Source organism: Sorex fumeus, unplaced genomic scaffold (assembly GCF_029834395.1).
Source record: "Sorex fumeus unplaced genomic scaffold, SorFum_2.1 ptg000122l, whole genome shotgun sequence".
In the NCBI taxonomy this organism is placed as follows: Eukaryota; Metazoa; Chordata; class Mammalia; order Eulipotyphla; family Soricidae; genus Sorex; species Sorex fumeus.
Window position 1 is genome coordinate 53,801,934 of NW_026606179.1, and position 14,794 is coordinate 53,816,727.

At 58.6% G+C, this 14,794-nt stretch overlaps 1 protein-coding gene across 1 annotated transcript; it reads right to left on the reverse strand.

Annotated features, from left to right (window-relative positions):
* Nucleotides 1-1,098: 1,098 nt before the first annotated feature.
* MARVELD3 (MARVEL domain containing 3) lies at nt 1,099-14,188 on the reverse strand. The gene is made up of 3 exons (XM_056136136.1): nt 13,632-14,188; nt 11,450-11,571; nt 1,099-1,736 (listed from the first exon to the last, which is right to left on the reverse strand). Exons 1-3 carry the CDS (start codon nt 14,186-14,188, stop codon nt 1,099-1,101), a joined length of 1,317 nt encoding a protein of 438 aa, XP_055992111.1.
* Between the last annotated feature and the right edge of the window lie 606 nt (nt 14,189-14,794).

Below are 14,794 nucleotides of genomic sequence, written 5' to 3' on the forward strand. Positions count from 1 at the left end.
TGTGGGTTGGGAGGAACCAGCTCAAAATTTCCTGCATGTTTTGTATGCAGGAGGTTCTTTTCCATCCCTGGGAGTGCCTGGACCCAGAGCACTAAGCCAGGAGTAGCCTCTGAGCACTGCTGAGTTTGGCCCAAAACCAAGAGTCTGGACAGTGCCTGTTTCTACTTGCATGTGACAAGGAACGGAAATCAGACTAGCAAAGCACCAGAAGGCTAGAGATCTTGAGATGAAAAGTACTGACAACTTTTATTTCTGAGGTTCAGTGTTAGTGATGTTACATCGTGAAAACAATGCAGGGGGTAAGAAATCCTCTGCACTCAGCAGTGACCTATGGTCCAGAGGAGGGCGCTGCCCAGGAATGTGGAGTGGTGGGCATCCCCCCACCTGCTTTGCTGGGGTTGTAAGGAACTGCTTCATCTTCGACATCGGTCGAATGCCATGTTTCAGAAGATTGTGAGTTTTTCTTCTATTAGGAGGCCTTGTTGTAAGAATATACTTCAGGTAAGTGAGTCAGTGGGAGGATTTGCTGAGCTGGAAGGCTGGCCCAAAACCAAAACAAGAACCAACAACTTTCCTCTGGGTCCAAATACAGGAAGCCAAGAGGGAACGGGTGCTAAGAGGGTGCTGGGCAGGGCCCAGGCTCCCATCTCCTTCGGAAGGGCGCTCCTGGGCACCAGGCACGGTGGCTGGGCACCCAGCTTCCGTCTCGGAGGACATCAGCAGGTCACGCTCTGTGGAATCCAGTCCTGGTTGCTCTGAGAAGTGCGGGGGTCCATCTGGGTGCAAACGGCCCATTTCTTTGGGCAACTAGGCAGTGAGGACAGGGCAGTGTTGCTCCGTGTCCTCCTTGCTCCGAATTTCACCAGGCCTGGGCATTCACAGTGAGCCTTGCACATGGCAAGGCAGCCATCCTGACAGGCCGAACCCCAAATCCTGGCATTGCTCTCTGTCGCAAGTTTTTCTGAGCGCTCTGCCAACACCGAGTGAGAGGAAACCCCGCGCCAGTCAGCACACTGGGCACCGGACACCACCACAGCTGCAAAAGCCACAGTGGTCAGCGGGATCCGACCGCCTGTGCTGTGGTGCCCGAGAGGGTTGTCAGAGTGTTCCCGACCACAGATACTCGGGGGCGTGTCCGTAACTCGCGGGCACTGACTGGCTGTCCTTGCAGAGACGCTTCTGCTCCCGAATGTTCCGAACGGCCAGCACCACGCTGGCACTGTACATCAGCACCAGCAGGCAGGCGAAGGTGGCGGCCGCCCCGTCGGTGCCAGCCAGCTGGCAGTTCATCCACGTGAGACCTCTGCGGGCGTACAGCCTCTCCCGGGCCTTGCACGTGTCCGTGGCGTTGATGCGAAGGGCTCCATGCAGGTAGAAGCCGATGCCCACACAGTAGCCCACAGCCGCCAGCACGCTGAAGGCCACCTCCACGAGCAGCCACCGGGGCGGCAGCCTGCTCAGGCTCTTGGCTCCTTGAAGCAGGACGCCCATGGTGAGGACCCCCAGGCCCAGGGACACGGCCACGCCGCCGTATATCAGGGGCGAGCGCAGGACCGTGTACTGCTGGTCCAGCTGGCGAACCTGTTCCAGCTCGGTGCCCTCAAACGGAAAATAGTTGTTCCCGAAGCTGCCTCCACTGGTGAAGCTGGCGCTGAATCCCGCCAGCGCAAAGTAGGAGGCCACGATGCACATGAGCACCATCCCGTTCAGGATCACCTCCACTATCTGTACCACACCTGCGAGGAGAGAGATTTGTGGTTTAACAGGGGGACTCGCACGGGAACGCTCTCCAGGGCGGACCGGAAACCACCTGTGGGTCCTCACTGGGAGGAGGGTCCAGTCCCAGACGCTCACCTTTGCCTTTGGGTTTTTCTCAAGGTAATCAAATGCACACCTATCGCATGGGCCGGAAGAGGAAAGCTGGGGCTGGAGACATAGAACCGCAGGGAGGGCGCTGGCCTTGCACACGGCCCACCTGGGTTCCAGTCCAGGAGCCCTACATGGTCCCCTGAACCCCATCAGGAGTGATCCCTGAGCACAGAGCCAGGATTAAACCCTGAGCAAAACCGGTGTGGTCCCCCCAAACAAAGAGAATACAGTCTTAGGAGATGGCTCAAAGGGTTGGGGTACGTGCTCTGCCCATCTCCCCAACAACGTGACCCCTCCCCCCAGTGAAAGCTTAGATCTGCTCAAAACCATGTGCATAAATGTTCACGGAACACGGAAGCTTCATTGCTTAGAGCCAAGAAACAAGGTACCAGACCAACTGTCCCCGGGTATGTGTGTGTGGGGGGGGGGCGGGGGACACAGTGCCACTGGACAGTTCCTGGAACATCTGGCGCAGCCATAGGAAGAACAGACAGTGCCATGACAGCTGGGATCGCTGGGCAATTAGGAGGGAGGAGGGATCCCCCCCAAGTGGGGTGCCCGTGGACTCCAGGCTGTGACTGTCAAGTCCCTGGCAGCTGCCTGAGAAGAGCATGCCCAATGACCCCTGTCCACCCAGCACAAGGAGCGGCTCGTCACCATCCCAACTGCAGAGCCAATGACTAGGCAGTGAGGACAGGGCAGTGTTGCTTCCTGTCCCTTGATGCAGGGTGTGTGTGTGTGTGTGTGTGTGTGTGTGTGTGTGTGTGTGTGTGTGTGTAGTTCAGCCCCATTTATTGCATGATCCCGCTCTGCCTTCATTTCCCTTCTGTGAACATGCCAGTGTCCCCTCTTGCCCTGACCACATCACGGTTTCCTCTGGACTGCGTGGATGGACAAAGTGGAATCCTGGTCCACACAGTTCGAGCCTCAAATGAATCTGCAACAACCAAGAGGAATCATGGTCTTTGGCCGAGTACAATCCTGTGGTATCTTGAAAGAACAGGCCCCTGCGTGTGACCGCGGCACCAGCCAGGTCTGACCTGGCTTCACTCTCAATATGCAACAGGCCGCTCGACTGCCAAGACGGAACTAGAGACAGACATATCTGGGGCAAAGGAACCCAGTAGCCAGCACTGTTGACCCGCTCCTCCTGCTGAGACAGACCCTCCTCTGGGACAGCAGGGGGCGGTGCAGAGCAACAGGAAGGCTGAGATGGCCCAGAGATTTGTGCTGTGAACCACATCCTTCTAGGTGAGGCTCTTGTGGCTGCCCAGTTAATACTCAGCTTCCTTATGCCTCTATAGCACAGCGGTAGGGTGTTTGCCTTGCACGCAGCCAACATGGCCGACCCGAGTTAGATTCTTCCACCCTTCTCGGAGAGCCAGGCAAGCTACTGAGAGTATCTCGCCCGCATGGCAGAGCCTGGCAAGCTGCCCGTTATGTATTCGATATGCCAAACACAGTAACAACAAAGTCTCAAATGGACACGTTACTGGGCCTGCTCGAGCAAATCGATGAACAACGGGAGGACAGTGACAGGATGAAAAAACTGAGGAGCACCAATCAACCTTTCTCTTTAAAGTTAAAAATAAATAATATATCCTTGGCCCGGAAAGCCATGCAAAATGAGAAATAAATAGCCTTAAAAAGAAACCACTTGATGGGGCTGGAGAGATAGCACAGCGGGTAGGGCGTTTGCCTTGCACGCGGCCGACCTGGGTTTGATTCCGAGCATCCCATATGGTCCCCTGGGCACCGCCAGGAGTAACTCCTGAGTGCAGAGCCAGGAGTAACCCCTGTGCATCACCAGGTGTGACCCAAAAAGCAAAAAAAAAAAAAAAAGGAAGAGAAAAAAAGAAACCACTTGACCAGGAGGACTGGTCAGTGGATGGAAGCTTGCCACAAGTGTTTGGGAGGCGGAGGGTAGTTAGGTTAGAGAAGGAACCAGTATGACAGTCACTGTCACTGTCCCTGTCCTCCCGTTGTTCATTGATTTGCTCAAGCGGGCACCAGTAACGTCTCCATTGTGAGACTTGTTGTTACTGTTTTTGGCATATCCAATATGCCACGGGGAGCTTGCCAGCCTTTGCCATGCGGGTGAGATGCTCTTTGTAGCTTGCCAAGCTCTCCAAGAGGGGCAGAGGAATCGAACCTGGGTCGGCTGAGTGCAAGGCAAACCCCCTACCGGCTGTGCTCTCTCCAGGCCAGTATGATAACAATAGTTAGAAATGATCACTTTGGACAGGAACTGAATGTTGAGTGTAAAGGAATATATCTGAAAACCTTTCAGTTATCTGCATTGCAAGCCATAGAGCCCTAAAGGAAAGGGGTGCGGGGAGGGCGTCTGCCAGAGAGGCAGGGGAGGGGAAAACGGGAGGGAAAGTGGGGACATGGGAGGTGGGAAATGTACGCTGATGGAGGAATGGGTGTTAGAACACTGTATGACTGAAACCCAATCATGAACAACTTTGTAACTGTATCTCACTGTGATCCAATTAAAACAAAAAAAAAAAAATCACTTCTTTGTTTGCATGCACTGTTCATGAGTACACTGGCAAGCGTGAATAGGTTATTCCCTTAGCCCCAGAGGGGCTCACCTTTAGATGCGGTAAGTGGCCTGTATTTCAGGGATAATGGAAACATAATGAGAACCATCACCTCCGAGTTCAAGATTTTCTGTGAGTTTTTATTAGCATCACATGAAGCACAGGGCATGTTCTCTTGGATCAAGAAAATACTGTCCGGGGGCAGGGCAGTGACGCTCCTGGCCTGAAGCTGCATTCTGCCACTCCCGCAGAGTTCTTCTATTCTGGTGGGACCCTGAATTCCAGATGGTGGGTCGAATTCTTCTGACAATGGTACATTTACAAGAGGTACAAAACACTTATTGAGCTTCGGGGCCCCTGGACGGGGCGAGGAGAATAGCTTCTTTGCAACCCAGTGAATTAATCTGATCTCCTTTGCCTCCGCCCCCGCCGCCCTCTGGCTTGAATCTTATAGAAGTTGCCTCCCGCCCGGCGGTGCCCACCCCGTCCAGCCAGGGCGCTGAGGACGTGAAGGACATGAGAAGCGGGGGCTGACCCACAGGGGACAGGCGGCCTGAATGTATCCGGGGCTGCAGTTTTTGGTCTCGTTTGGCTGAGCCCTCACCCGCATGGGCTTCTCACGTGGACAAGGTCCACGGCGAAAGAAAAGCAGCTGTGAAGCAGCTTCCAACATCGACACTCAGTGGAACGGTTTTGGGGTGGATTTCTTTTTTCTTCTTTTTCTTCTTTTTGGGTCACACCTGGCAATGCACAGGGGTTACTTCTGTCTCTGCACTCAGGAATCACCCATGGCGGTGCTTGGAGGACCATATGGGATGCTGGGAATCGAACCCGGGTTGGCCGCGTGCAAGGCAAACGCCCTGCTATCACTCCAGCCCTGGATTTCTTTTTTCTTTTTCCGCACTGAGGGTTGAGCCGAGGGACTGGTGCTTGCCTGACCCCAGGCCGGCAGAATGCTTGAACTCTCCGCTGAGGCCACACCTGCTGGTGCTCAGGGGTCGCTCCCAGCACAGGGCATCCGCTCTGGGTGGGCCGTGTGCAAAGCAAGCGCCTAAGCCCCGTACTCTCCCTTGGGCCCCTGCAACGCTTCTAAAACATCAACACATGTGCCGGCTTCTCCTTCAGCAACCTGACCTTGCGGTAGCCCTTGAAGGCCAGCACCGCCCCCAGGGTAAAGACCCCCATAGCCAGGGCCGCGAATACGCCTGCCCCGATGTCTCCGGCGTGGAAGGCGCAGGTGAAGCCGCTGTAGCCCTTGCTCTGGTACAGGGCCGCCCTCTCCTGGCACACGGGCGAGGCATAGGCGGCCGAGAGGCGCTGGAAGAAGCAGTACATGGCGGGCACGTAGGCCCCAACCACCAGCGCATCCAGCAAGCCCTCCACCACCAGCCACAGGGGGCAGTGCCACGGCACCCGGAGGACACCCAGGAGGAGGAGGAGGCAGGCCCAGGCCATGAGGGCCCCGCTGAAGCCCATAGCCGCAATGACCGTGGGCAGCTTCAGCTGGTAGAACTGCACGTCCAGCTGCTGCGCCTTCTCCCCGTCGGCCCCCTCAAACCCACTGTAGGCGCCTCCGTACTGGTAGTAGAAGATGCCCCCCAGGCTGGTGATGCCCGTGTAGCCCCCCGTGGAGCTGTAGGACATGGAACTGCAGACCAGGATCAGCAGGTTGAGAAGCGCCTCCAGCACCTGGCAGCAGGCTGCAAGAGAAGGGGGCGCCGCTGAGCGCAGAGACGGTGCGGGACGGGGCGGGGGGGGTGGCGGGGGGGTGTCTGGCCCCTAGGATCCCGTTGGGGGTGGGGGGACCGAGAAGGGGAATCCCGGAAGAGCACAGCGCCTGATTGTGGGGGGTGGTCAGGCTGCTGAGCAGCTAAGGCGGGATGCCCCCCAGAGTCCTCTCCTCTCAGTCTGGCAGAGGAGGGGCCCCCATTTTTTTACCAAAGGGAACCCCCTGGAAAAGCGGTGAGCCACGCCCGGAAAGTGGTTCAGGGTGTGCCGGAGAGATAGTACAGCGGGTAGGGTGTTTGCCTTGCATGAGGCCGACCCCGGTTCAATGCCCGGCATCCCATATTGTCCCCCCTCTACCCCCCACAGAACCACAATCCTGAGTGCAGAGCCAGGAGTAACCAACACTGATGACCAAAACCAACACCCCAGAGTGGCCGGTGCGTAGATGCAGCGGGCAGGTTTCAGGGTCTCAGTTTGCTTCCTCGAAGAAGCAAATCTGGGCGCTGTTCTCGGGGTCCTACAGGGCAAGGGCCAGTCTGTCCACAGCAGGAAGGAGCCGCAGCTACCCACAGCACTGCCACCCGCAGGCGGTGTAGACCCGCACACAGAAGGCTTTGCCCTGCTCGGTCCCAGCAGCACTGACCCACTTTGCACCTCCAGGGGCCTTGCCCTGCTGGGGTCTCATGCCCTCGTTGGTGCGGGTCCCCCTGCTCAGGCAGGGCAGCTGAGGTGGGCGCTGCAGCCTCCTCATGCCTGGGCACCGCGCCCGCCCACAGATGGGCAGCAATAACCGGGGGCTGGGCCGGGAGTTCAAAACCGCACACAGGGTCAGCAGACTCAAAACCAGTCCACTTCTCCCTGCTTTGTTTTGTAGTGCTCAAGGGGTTACTCCTGGCTGTTCAGGGATCACTTCTGGGAGGAACTGGGGCCATATGGGGTGCAGGGAACAGCCCTGGGTCAGCCGCATGCAAGGCAAGCACTCTCCCTCTCTTACCTCTTCCCCCTCCCCCCTCTCCCCGCTCTCTGTCTCTCTCTCTCTCTCTCTCTCTCTCTCTCTCTCTCTCTCTCTCTCTCTTTCTCATTTGGAGAGGAGAGACTCAAGCTCAGATCCTGGGGTCTCAGGGTTCCAGCAGTTTCCCATGCTCTGTTTCTAATGATGCCCCCTCTACTGTAACCCCGACGCTCTGATTCTCCCCAAATGCAAATGGCACTACTGTTTTCTTTAAATACAAACACGACACATAGAACATAAACACATGAAATTAAAGTCCAACCAGTTCAAAGTAAACCGCTGTTACTTTTGTTTTCAACCTGAACTTTCCCACCACATATGCATAGTTTCTACTATTGTTTATTACTTTCAGGGAAGAGGGGGAGTGTGGAAGGAGGAGAGAGAGAGAGAGAGAGAGAGAGAGAGAGAGAGAGAGAGAGAGAGAGAGAGAGAAGAAAGTGTGGAGACTTCTCAAAAACAAAAAGGCCATGCAGTTCCATATGACCCCGAGTTTCCCCTCCTAGCACCAACCCCAAGGACACTAAAACAGTCATCTGCAGGGACACACATACCCCCATGGTTACCACACATTAGTCACAACAGCTGAGATGTGGAAACGACCGAGTGCCCGGGCACAGATGAATGGGGACAGAGCTGGTGGCGGGTGTCCAGTAGGCCCGGGGGATGCTACTTGGCTCTGAGAAAAGATGAAATCTTTCTGGCTAAAGGAAGGGAGTCGGAAAGAAAAAGACAAATACCAGAGGCCTTGCTCATCTGTGGTGCGTGAGAAACAGCAAGAACCAAGACAGTCCCCAGTGGGAACCAACCCCGAGACAGTCAGGAGGGCAGTGGGGGGGAGAAGGGACCTTGACAGAGGTAGAGGGTCCCTGACACTGGAGGAAGAGGTGACGCGGCATTGCAGATAGAAAGCAAAGATAGGAGCCACTACAAACCGCCGTGCCCCAGTAAAAGAACTGGGGGGAGGGGGCGGGAATCTTGGTATTTTTGAAGACTAGTTATTCTAGAAAGGTCCATTACAAATATAAGTATTACTTAACTCCCTCTCCCCAGTAACAGCTACATTATTTATAAATTCTGGAAATAATAAGTTTATCATCCTTTGAAGGAAGGCAACGTGTCAGGCTGACAGCAAAGACACTTGTCACTTCTTCATGTCATGAACGTAGTTTTTCTTCTTTCCTTCCTTCTCTCTCTCTTTCTCTCTCTCTGTCGTTATTTTTAGATTACTTGGAAAAGGAAATGCAGGGAAATCTACTGTCTGAACACTGAAAGCTGACTCATTCACTTCATGAATGGCATCTGCAACAAGACTAAGCAAATAACTGAAAGAAATAAAAACATAAAAGCACAAAAGGTTCTCCAGGCACTGCTGTAGTCCCCCAGCAAACAGACGGGGCTGGAAAGACGGCACGAGGTGTAACGTGCTGGGCTGCGTGGGACCCACGCCAGCTCTCCCCCTCCACCCCCCCCCCCCACACACACACACCCGAGCTCTGTCAGGAACGACCCTGAGCACGGCAGGATTGCGATACATACAGTGAATATTTTTTCTTTTGCGGCAGACAGAAACCTTCCTCTTCGGTGCTGGCACGCAGGGAACACACGTGCAAGCCCCAGAGGTCCTAGAGCAGGATGCCCTGCCTGGTCAAACACACGCTTTGACGTTGAACACGTCAAACAGGTGGTTCGCACTTGGCCATGCCCTAATCACCGCAAGCTGCAGTGCCGGGTGGACAGCCCCGCAGAAGCCTCTGTCCTGTTGCAGTTTTCAGAGAGCCAGGGGCTGGGGCAAGCGTCTGGGGTGTCTGTTCCGAGCTTAAGATAAAGGTCCGGGCGCTGGAGAGTGAGCACAGCAGGGAGGGCACTTCCCTTGCACGCAATCCAGGTTTGGTCCCCAGCACCCCATAGGGTCCCCCTGAACTTGCCAGGAGGATCTCTGAGCACAAAGCCAGTAAGTCCTGAGCACTGCCAAGTGTGGCCCCAAATAAATAATAAATAAAGGTTCATCCCTGTATCTCTGGGGAGCCCCAGTACCCCCAGGTCTGAAAAAGCCCAGAGCCTCCCCCCATTTGCATGATGGACATTTCCAAGTCAGCCCCCCTCCCTGCCCCCAACAGCAGCCAAGCATTTCCGGTGAATCTTTCTGGGGTCCATCCAGAATTCCAGTGTGTCCAGGCGCAGACACTGGGCGTCAGCCCCATCCCAAGCACCGGGCTGGGGCGGGCCATGAAGACGTCCTTACAGGGCGAACTGCAAGCATAAGCATGGAGCAGAACCCCATTGCTGCCCCCCAAGACCCCGTTCAGCATGACCCCAGGTCAGTGGCATGGCCAGGTCCGAGAGACAAATCCTGCACACAGTTTCTTGGGAATGGGGTGAGGGGGTGAAAAAAATTCACAATTCACCTCTCTGGAAAGCCTGAAACAGAGCACACAGTATCAAGATTCGAGCACTAGGGGTCCACAGGGCAGTACCCCAAATGCGCCCCAAGGGAGGTGAGCCGGAGAGGCCCCTTCTTCTCGGGGAGCACGGCCCCTCCCTGGAGCACATTCTGAGGGCATCTTGCTTGGTCAGTTGCTCTGCCCGGAACTTCTTCCTCCGCCCCGTGGGGCATTGGCTGATGCCTGGCTCTGGTGTGGCCCGTGCCCTCCTCAGGCTCCACAGAGTGTCCAAAGGGGGACAGTCCACAGTGCAGGGGCTCCCTGGCTGGCAGGAAGGGTCCTGGCTGCACCTGAGACAGGGTGCGCGTCTCCGAGTCCTTATGTCTGGGTGCAGACTTCCTGCCTGAGACGGTGACCAGACGTGTCTTCACGTGGGGCTCCAGGCGCACCTCAGCTGTTAGCTGCAGCCCAACCTCTGGGCCCCATGCCAGAAACCGCTAAAGCTTCGGCAAAGTGAGGATTTTATTTCTTTGCGGGGGGGGGGGGGGGGGGGGAGGGGCGGGGCCAGGGGTGGAGAGCCTCCCAGCAGTGCTGCGGCCCCGTGCCACAATGACCACCCAGGTGTCACTCCAGTGATGCTTGGGGGTGTCCAGGGTCAAACCCAGAGACGTTGTGGGGGGCGGGAGCCAGGCATGAGGTGCTGGGGATGATACTGGATCCAACACTCTCCCTGGCCCGAGAGGGAGGGTTCTTCCCGCCGGGTCCCTGGGGCTTTGAAATGAACATTTGGTGTAATCCCATAATCAGACACAACTGGAACCCGCCCAGCAAATGGCCCTGATCTCACTCCCTCGGGCCGAGAACTTTCCCCCTCACATTACACAGTTGAGGGAACTCTCTCACCAGTCCCGTGAGTCAGAGGGACTCACCCAGAGAGGCAAGATTTTCCTCATTGCTGGCGAGGCACGGAGGGCGGCTCTGGAAGCCACAGGAGGAAGTGCCTGGCTGCTGTCCGCACTGCAGGTTTTTATTTTCGGGGGGTGGCACTCCCTGCAGTGCTCAGAGCTTACTCCCGGGAGCGCTCAGGGAATCATACAGGGCTCCGAGCACCAAACCCGGGTCAGCCGCGTGCAAGGCAAACGCTCTAGGCCCAGAACGCGTTTTCTTCTTTCTTTCCAAACATTCTCCCCAGACTGAAAAGCAGACAAGCTTCGTGGGCATTGTGTCGCCAGCCTGCAGGCACCTTCCCTGGGACCCAACCCTCCACAGTGGACAGACGGTGGCTGGTCAGAACACGGAGTGTCACCGCATACCCTGGCGCTCCCTGGTCACTCTGGGACCTGGAGAACCACAGAAAATCTGGCCCCATTTTCCAGACTTCCCAGGGCTGGAGAGATCATCCCGGGGTGGTGGCGGCACTCTGTCCCAGGCGGCTGACCCCTGTCAAATCCCAAGAGCCGCACACGGTCCCTCCAGTACAACCGGGGTCACTCCTGAGCACAGAGCCAGGAGCAGCCCCTGACACGCTGTCCGTGCCCTCCCCACCAAAAACATTCCTGATATTTGCCACCTTTTTAGGTCCCATGTTCCCTGAAGAAGGAAAACGAGAGATCGCAGAGTGGGTAGAGCGCTGGCTTTCTCAGCGGCCAGTCTGAGTTTGACGGTCCCTGCAATCATGCATGGTCCCCCAGCACGGCCAGGAGTGATGCCCGAACACAGAGCCAGGAGGAAACTGAGCACTGCCTGGTATGCCCAACCCCCCCCCCCCCCGCCCCACACACACCCCAAAGAAAAGGTGCCCATGTAGGTGGGGAAATCAAAGTAGTGGAAACCCCAAAGATCCCCCACGCCTGGTGCCCCTCCCCCCAGGTCCTTCCCTCCTCTGAAGCCCCGAGCCCGAGGCGCCAACTCACCTCTCGCAGTACACAGGTAGCGGCATTTGTGGCAATCCAGGAGGCCCTGGGCCTCCGACTGGTAATATTCCACGTCCTCGCGTCCAGGGTATGGGGGCAGGTAGCTCTCTGCAGCGAACTCACTGCAACAAACATACACGGCCATCAGGGGCTTGCTCTGCGCAGGGCTGGACAGTGAGTGACACACGGGGAGTGATGGGGTCACTGCAAGATCTCACGGTCAGAGCTCTCTGCCAAACGGACCTCCAGGCACCAAGATGTGGGTTCTTGTCCCTGGCTTCCTGCAAGGTGGCAGGAATGAGTTAACTAGGGGTGGGGAGAAGCCTTTACAGGGGGAGACAGGGGCGGTCAGCATGCCTCAGACCTCAAGGGACCCCCCAGCCCCCCATGGCATTCTCTTCCTTTCCTTGTTACCCAAACTTACTGGGCCCCTTTTGAGGAAAACAAAAGAAAGAAGGGGAAGGAAGGAAGGAAGGAAGGAAGGAGAAAAGAAAAAAAGGAAAGAAAGAAAAAGAAAGAAAGAAGGAAAGAAGGAAAAAGGAAAGAAAGAAAAGAAAAGAAAGAAAGAAAGAAAGAAAGAAAGAAAGAAAGAAAGAAAGAAAGAAAGAAAGAAACCCCTCAGGGATAGTTCCAGTATTTCCCACTTGCCCACACCGTCTCACTTTGGGAAACATTTTTCTAACATATCACGCACTGATCTTTTGTTGAGGAGGTGGTTTGGGATCACTTTTGTTGGGCTCAGGGGAGGACACGTCGTGCCACGGATGGAACCCGAGGCTGCAGCGTGCAAAGCAAACACCATATTCCCGGCACTATCTCTCCCGCCCCAAGCATTTGTGGTTTGGGTTTGAAATCCAAAGACTCCATATGCGGATAAAATCTAAACTACTGCTTGCACGGCTCACAGAACCAGCCAAGGTAACTTCCCTTCCTCCCGGCTCCCCCAAAGAACGACCCTTCGCCCCAAGAGCCGGGAGCACGGGAGCACCAGCAGTGGTAGCCCCCAACCATCCCCCTCGGCTGGTCCCCGTGGAGTCTATTCTCAGCTCAGCGCCCTCTCCCAGGCTCCCCGCTTCGGACTCCTTTCTGCAAGGAGGACTTCACATTCTGTCGCCTGGAGACTTCCGGCGCCCCCCGCTGGGCCCCCTCGGCTTTCACCGCACCGGGCGCTGCCCCGGGCCCTTCCCGGCCGGTCCAGTCCCCGCCCTCTCGCCTGTCCGTCACGCGAAGGCTCCTAGCCCGGAGGGAAACACGGAAGTAAACTGCCCTCGCTGGGAACCCTCGGACGCGAGCGAGCGAGCAAGGCCCCCGGCGGGGACCCTGGACACGCGGGGTGCGGGTGGCGGGGGGCGGAAGGTCCCTGGACCAGCGCTGTCCTGGAAGCCAGGCCCTGCAGTCACAGGGCGGCTGGGCCGGGGCCCCTGGGGTGCGCCCGGGGTCAGAGTGCGGCCGCGGGGCCAGCGGGTTTCTGATAAGGAAAGATAAAGGAAAGATCAACTCAGGACCAGCACCCAGCCAGGCGGGGCTGAGCCTCCAGGTCCCGCAGCCCTGCACCTGCGGGGCTTAGCGACCCGTCTGGCGTGCCCCGTCCCTGGGGAACTGCACGCACGCCGGGGAGAAAGGGGGCTGGTCGCCGGAGGGGTACGGGGTGGCGGGTCTAGCGCCTCCCTCTCCCGCCCACGGAATCCCCCCAGAAGGGCCAGGGGCCTGGGACCTTGCTGGCCCCTTCCGGTGACCCTGCTAGTGCTTGCGGTGGGGGCGTGGGCAAAGGCGGGGTCTGAAGGGGCAGCGCAGAACGACCCCGACCCCCAAGGGGCCACGGTCTCCGCCTTGAGAGGGGGACGGTGGATAGAGATGGGGCGGAACCCTGGACCCGCAGTTATCAGCCCGTCCGGGGGCGGACGAGCTGGTCCAGCTCTTGCCCGACGCCCGGGCTGCTGGCGGGGCATCCGGCTTGGCTTAAAGGGGCTCAGGTCAAGCAGCGGGGCTCCCCTGGGCTCCCTGTCCCTCCCGGGTCACCGCTCAGCGCGCCAAGACAGGAGGGGTAGGGGGCGGGGCAGTGGGTGGGGGGCACCGGAGTGGCAGCCGCGTCCCCCACCCCGCGCGCGCCCCCCGTGCTGGCCCCACGCCCCCCGCTCCGCGCCTGGGCCCCCCCACACTGCCCCCTGCACCCCTCGCTCACCTTTCCGGCCCGCGGTACCCGTAAATCTGGTTCCAGGCGGGCGGCGGCTCCGGGGGTCCCCAAGGCGCTGCTCCGGGGGGCGGGGCGGCTTCCCGCGTCCGGCCGGGGCGGGGTCTCCCTCCAGCTCGCTGCTCCCCCTCGCCAGGCTCCCAGGGCGCGGCCAAGTCGTAGAGGGACTCTCGGCCCCTCGCCCGGTCCCGGTCGCGCCTGTCCCCGCGCCTGTCCCCGCTGCGGTCCCCGCGCCCGTCCCAACGCCCGTCCACGCTCCTGTCCCCGTAGCGTTCCCCACGCCCGTCCCCCTTCCTGTCCCCGCTCCTGTCCCCTCTCCTGTCTCCCCTCCTGTCCCCGCGCCCGTCCCCCCTCCTGTCCCCGCTCCTGTCCCCACGTCCGTCGCCGCGCTCGTCCCCGCGCCCGTCCCTGCTCCTGTCCCCGCGCCGCGTCCCGGCTCCGTCCCGCGGCCGCTCGGGCCGGCGCTCTCGGTCGGAGCGGGGAGGCCGCCCCGGGTCGCGCTCTCTCGGCCGGGGCCGCGACTCGCGGGGCCTCGACGGCCCCTCCATGGCCCGGTTCCGCGTCCCGGGCCGGAAGCGAGCCGAGGGCAGGACACACGCCCCCAAGTTTGCTGGGCAGGTGGCCGGGGCGGGGCCGGCGGCGCGGGACGGGCACCTGCGCGCACGCGCACTCGCCGCCGCCGCCGCCCCGGGACGCACCTGAGCGCGCGCGCCGGCAGGGGGCGCCGCGGGGTCGAAGGTCTGCGCCGAGACCCGCCAGGCTGTGCTCGACTTCCTCAGCACGGGGCTTGCTTTCCTTGACGGCGGGTCCACCCCTGACCCGGTCATCTGCCACCCCCAGGGTCAGCGTCTGGCCCCGTGCAATAGTCCTGGGCGGTCCTGACCGTGAGGAGCCCCAGGAATTGTCAGGTGGTGTGTGTGTGTGTGTGTGTGTGTGTGTGACCAGTGAGTAGGAGGGGCTCAGGGGGCGTGTAGTGAGATTGGGGTGGGGTGGGGAACAAGTCTTGACTTCCGTAGGCAAAGCTTGTACCCCAATTGTGTACCCCAATGTGTACCCCAATTCCAAGAGTTCTCTGCCCTGAAACTGGCAGGTTAAAAAAAATTTTTTTTAATCACCGTTACAGTCACGGTCCTCCCGTTGTTCATCGATTTGCT

Excerpts from the sequence above, each read along its gene's own strand:
- MARVELD3 (XM_056136136.1), bottom strand. The coding sequence starts at position 14,188 with ATGGAGGGGCCGTCGAGGCCCCGCGAGTCGCGGCCCCGGCCGAGAGAG. Across the intron at positions 11,572-13,631 it reads GGGTACCGCGGGCCGGAAAG|TGAGTTCGCTGCAGAGAGCT; the intron begins GTGAGCGAGGGG and ends TGTTTGTTGCAG. Across the intron at positions 1,737-11,449 it reads CTACCTGTGTACTGCGAGAG|GTGTGGTACAGATAGTGGAG; the intron begins GTGAGTTGGCGC and ends CTCTCCTCGCAG.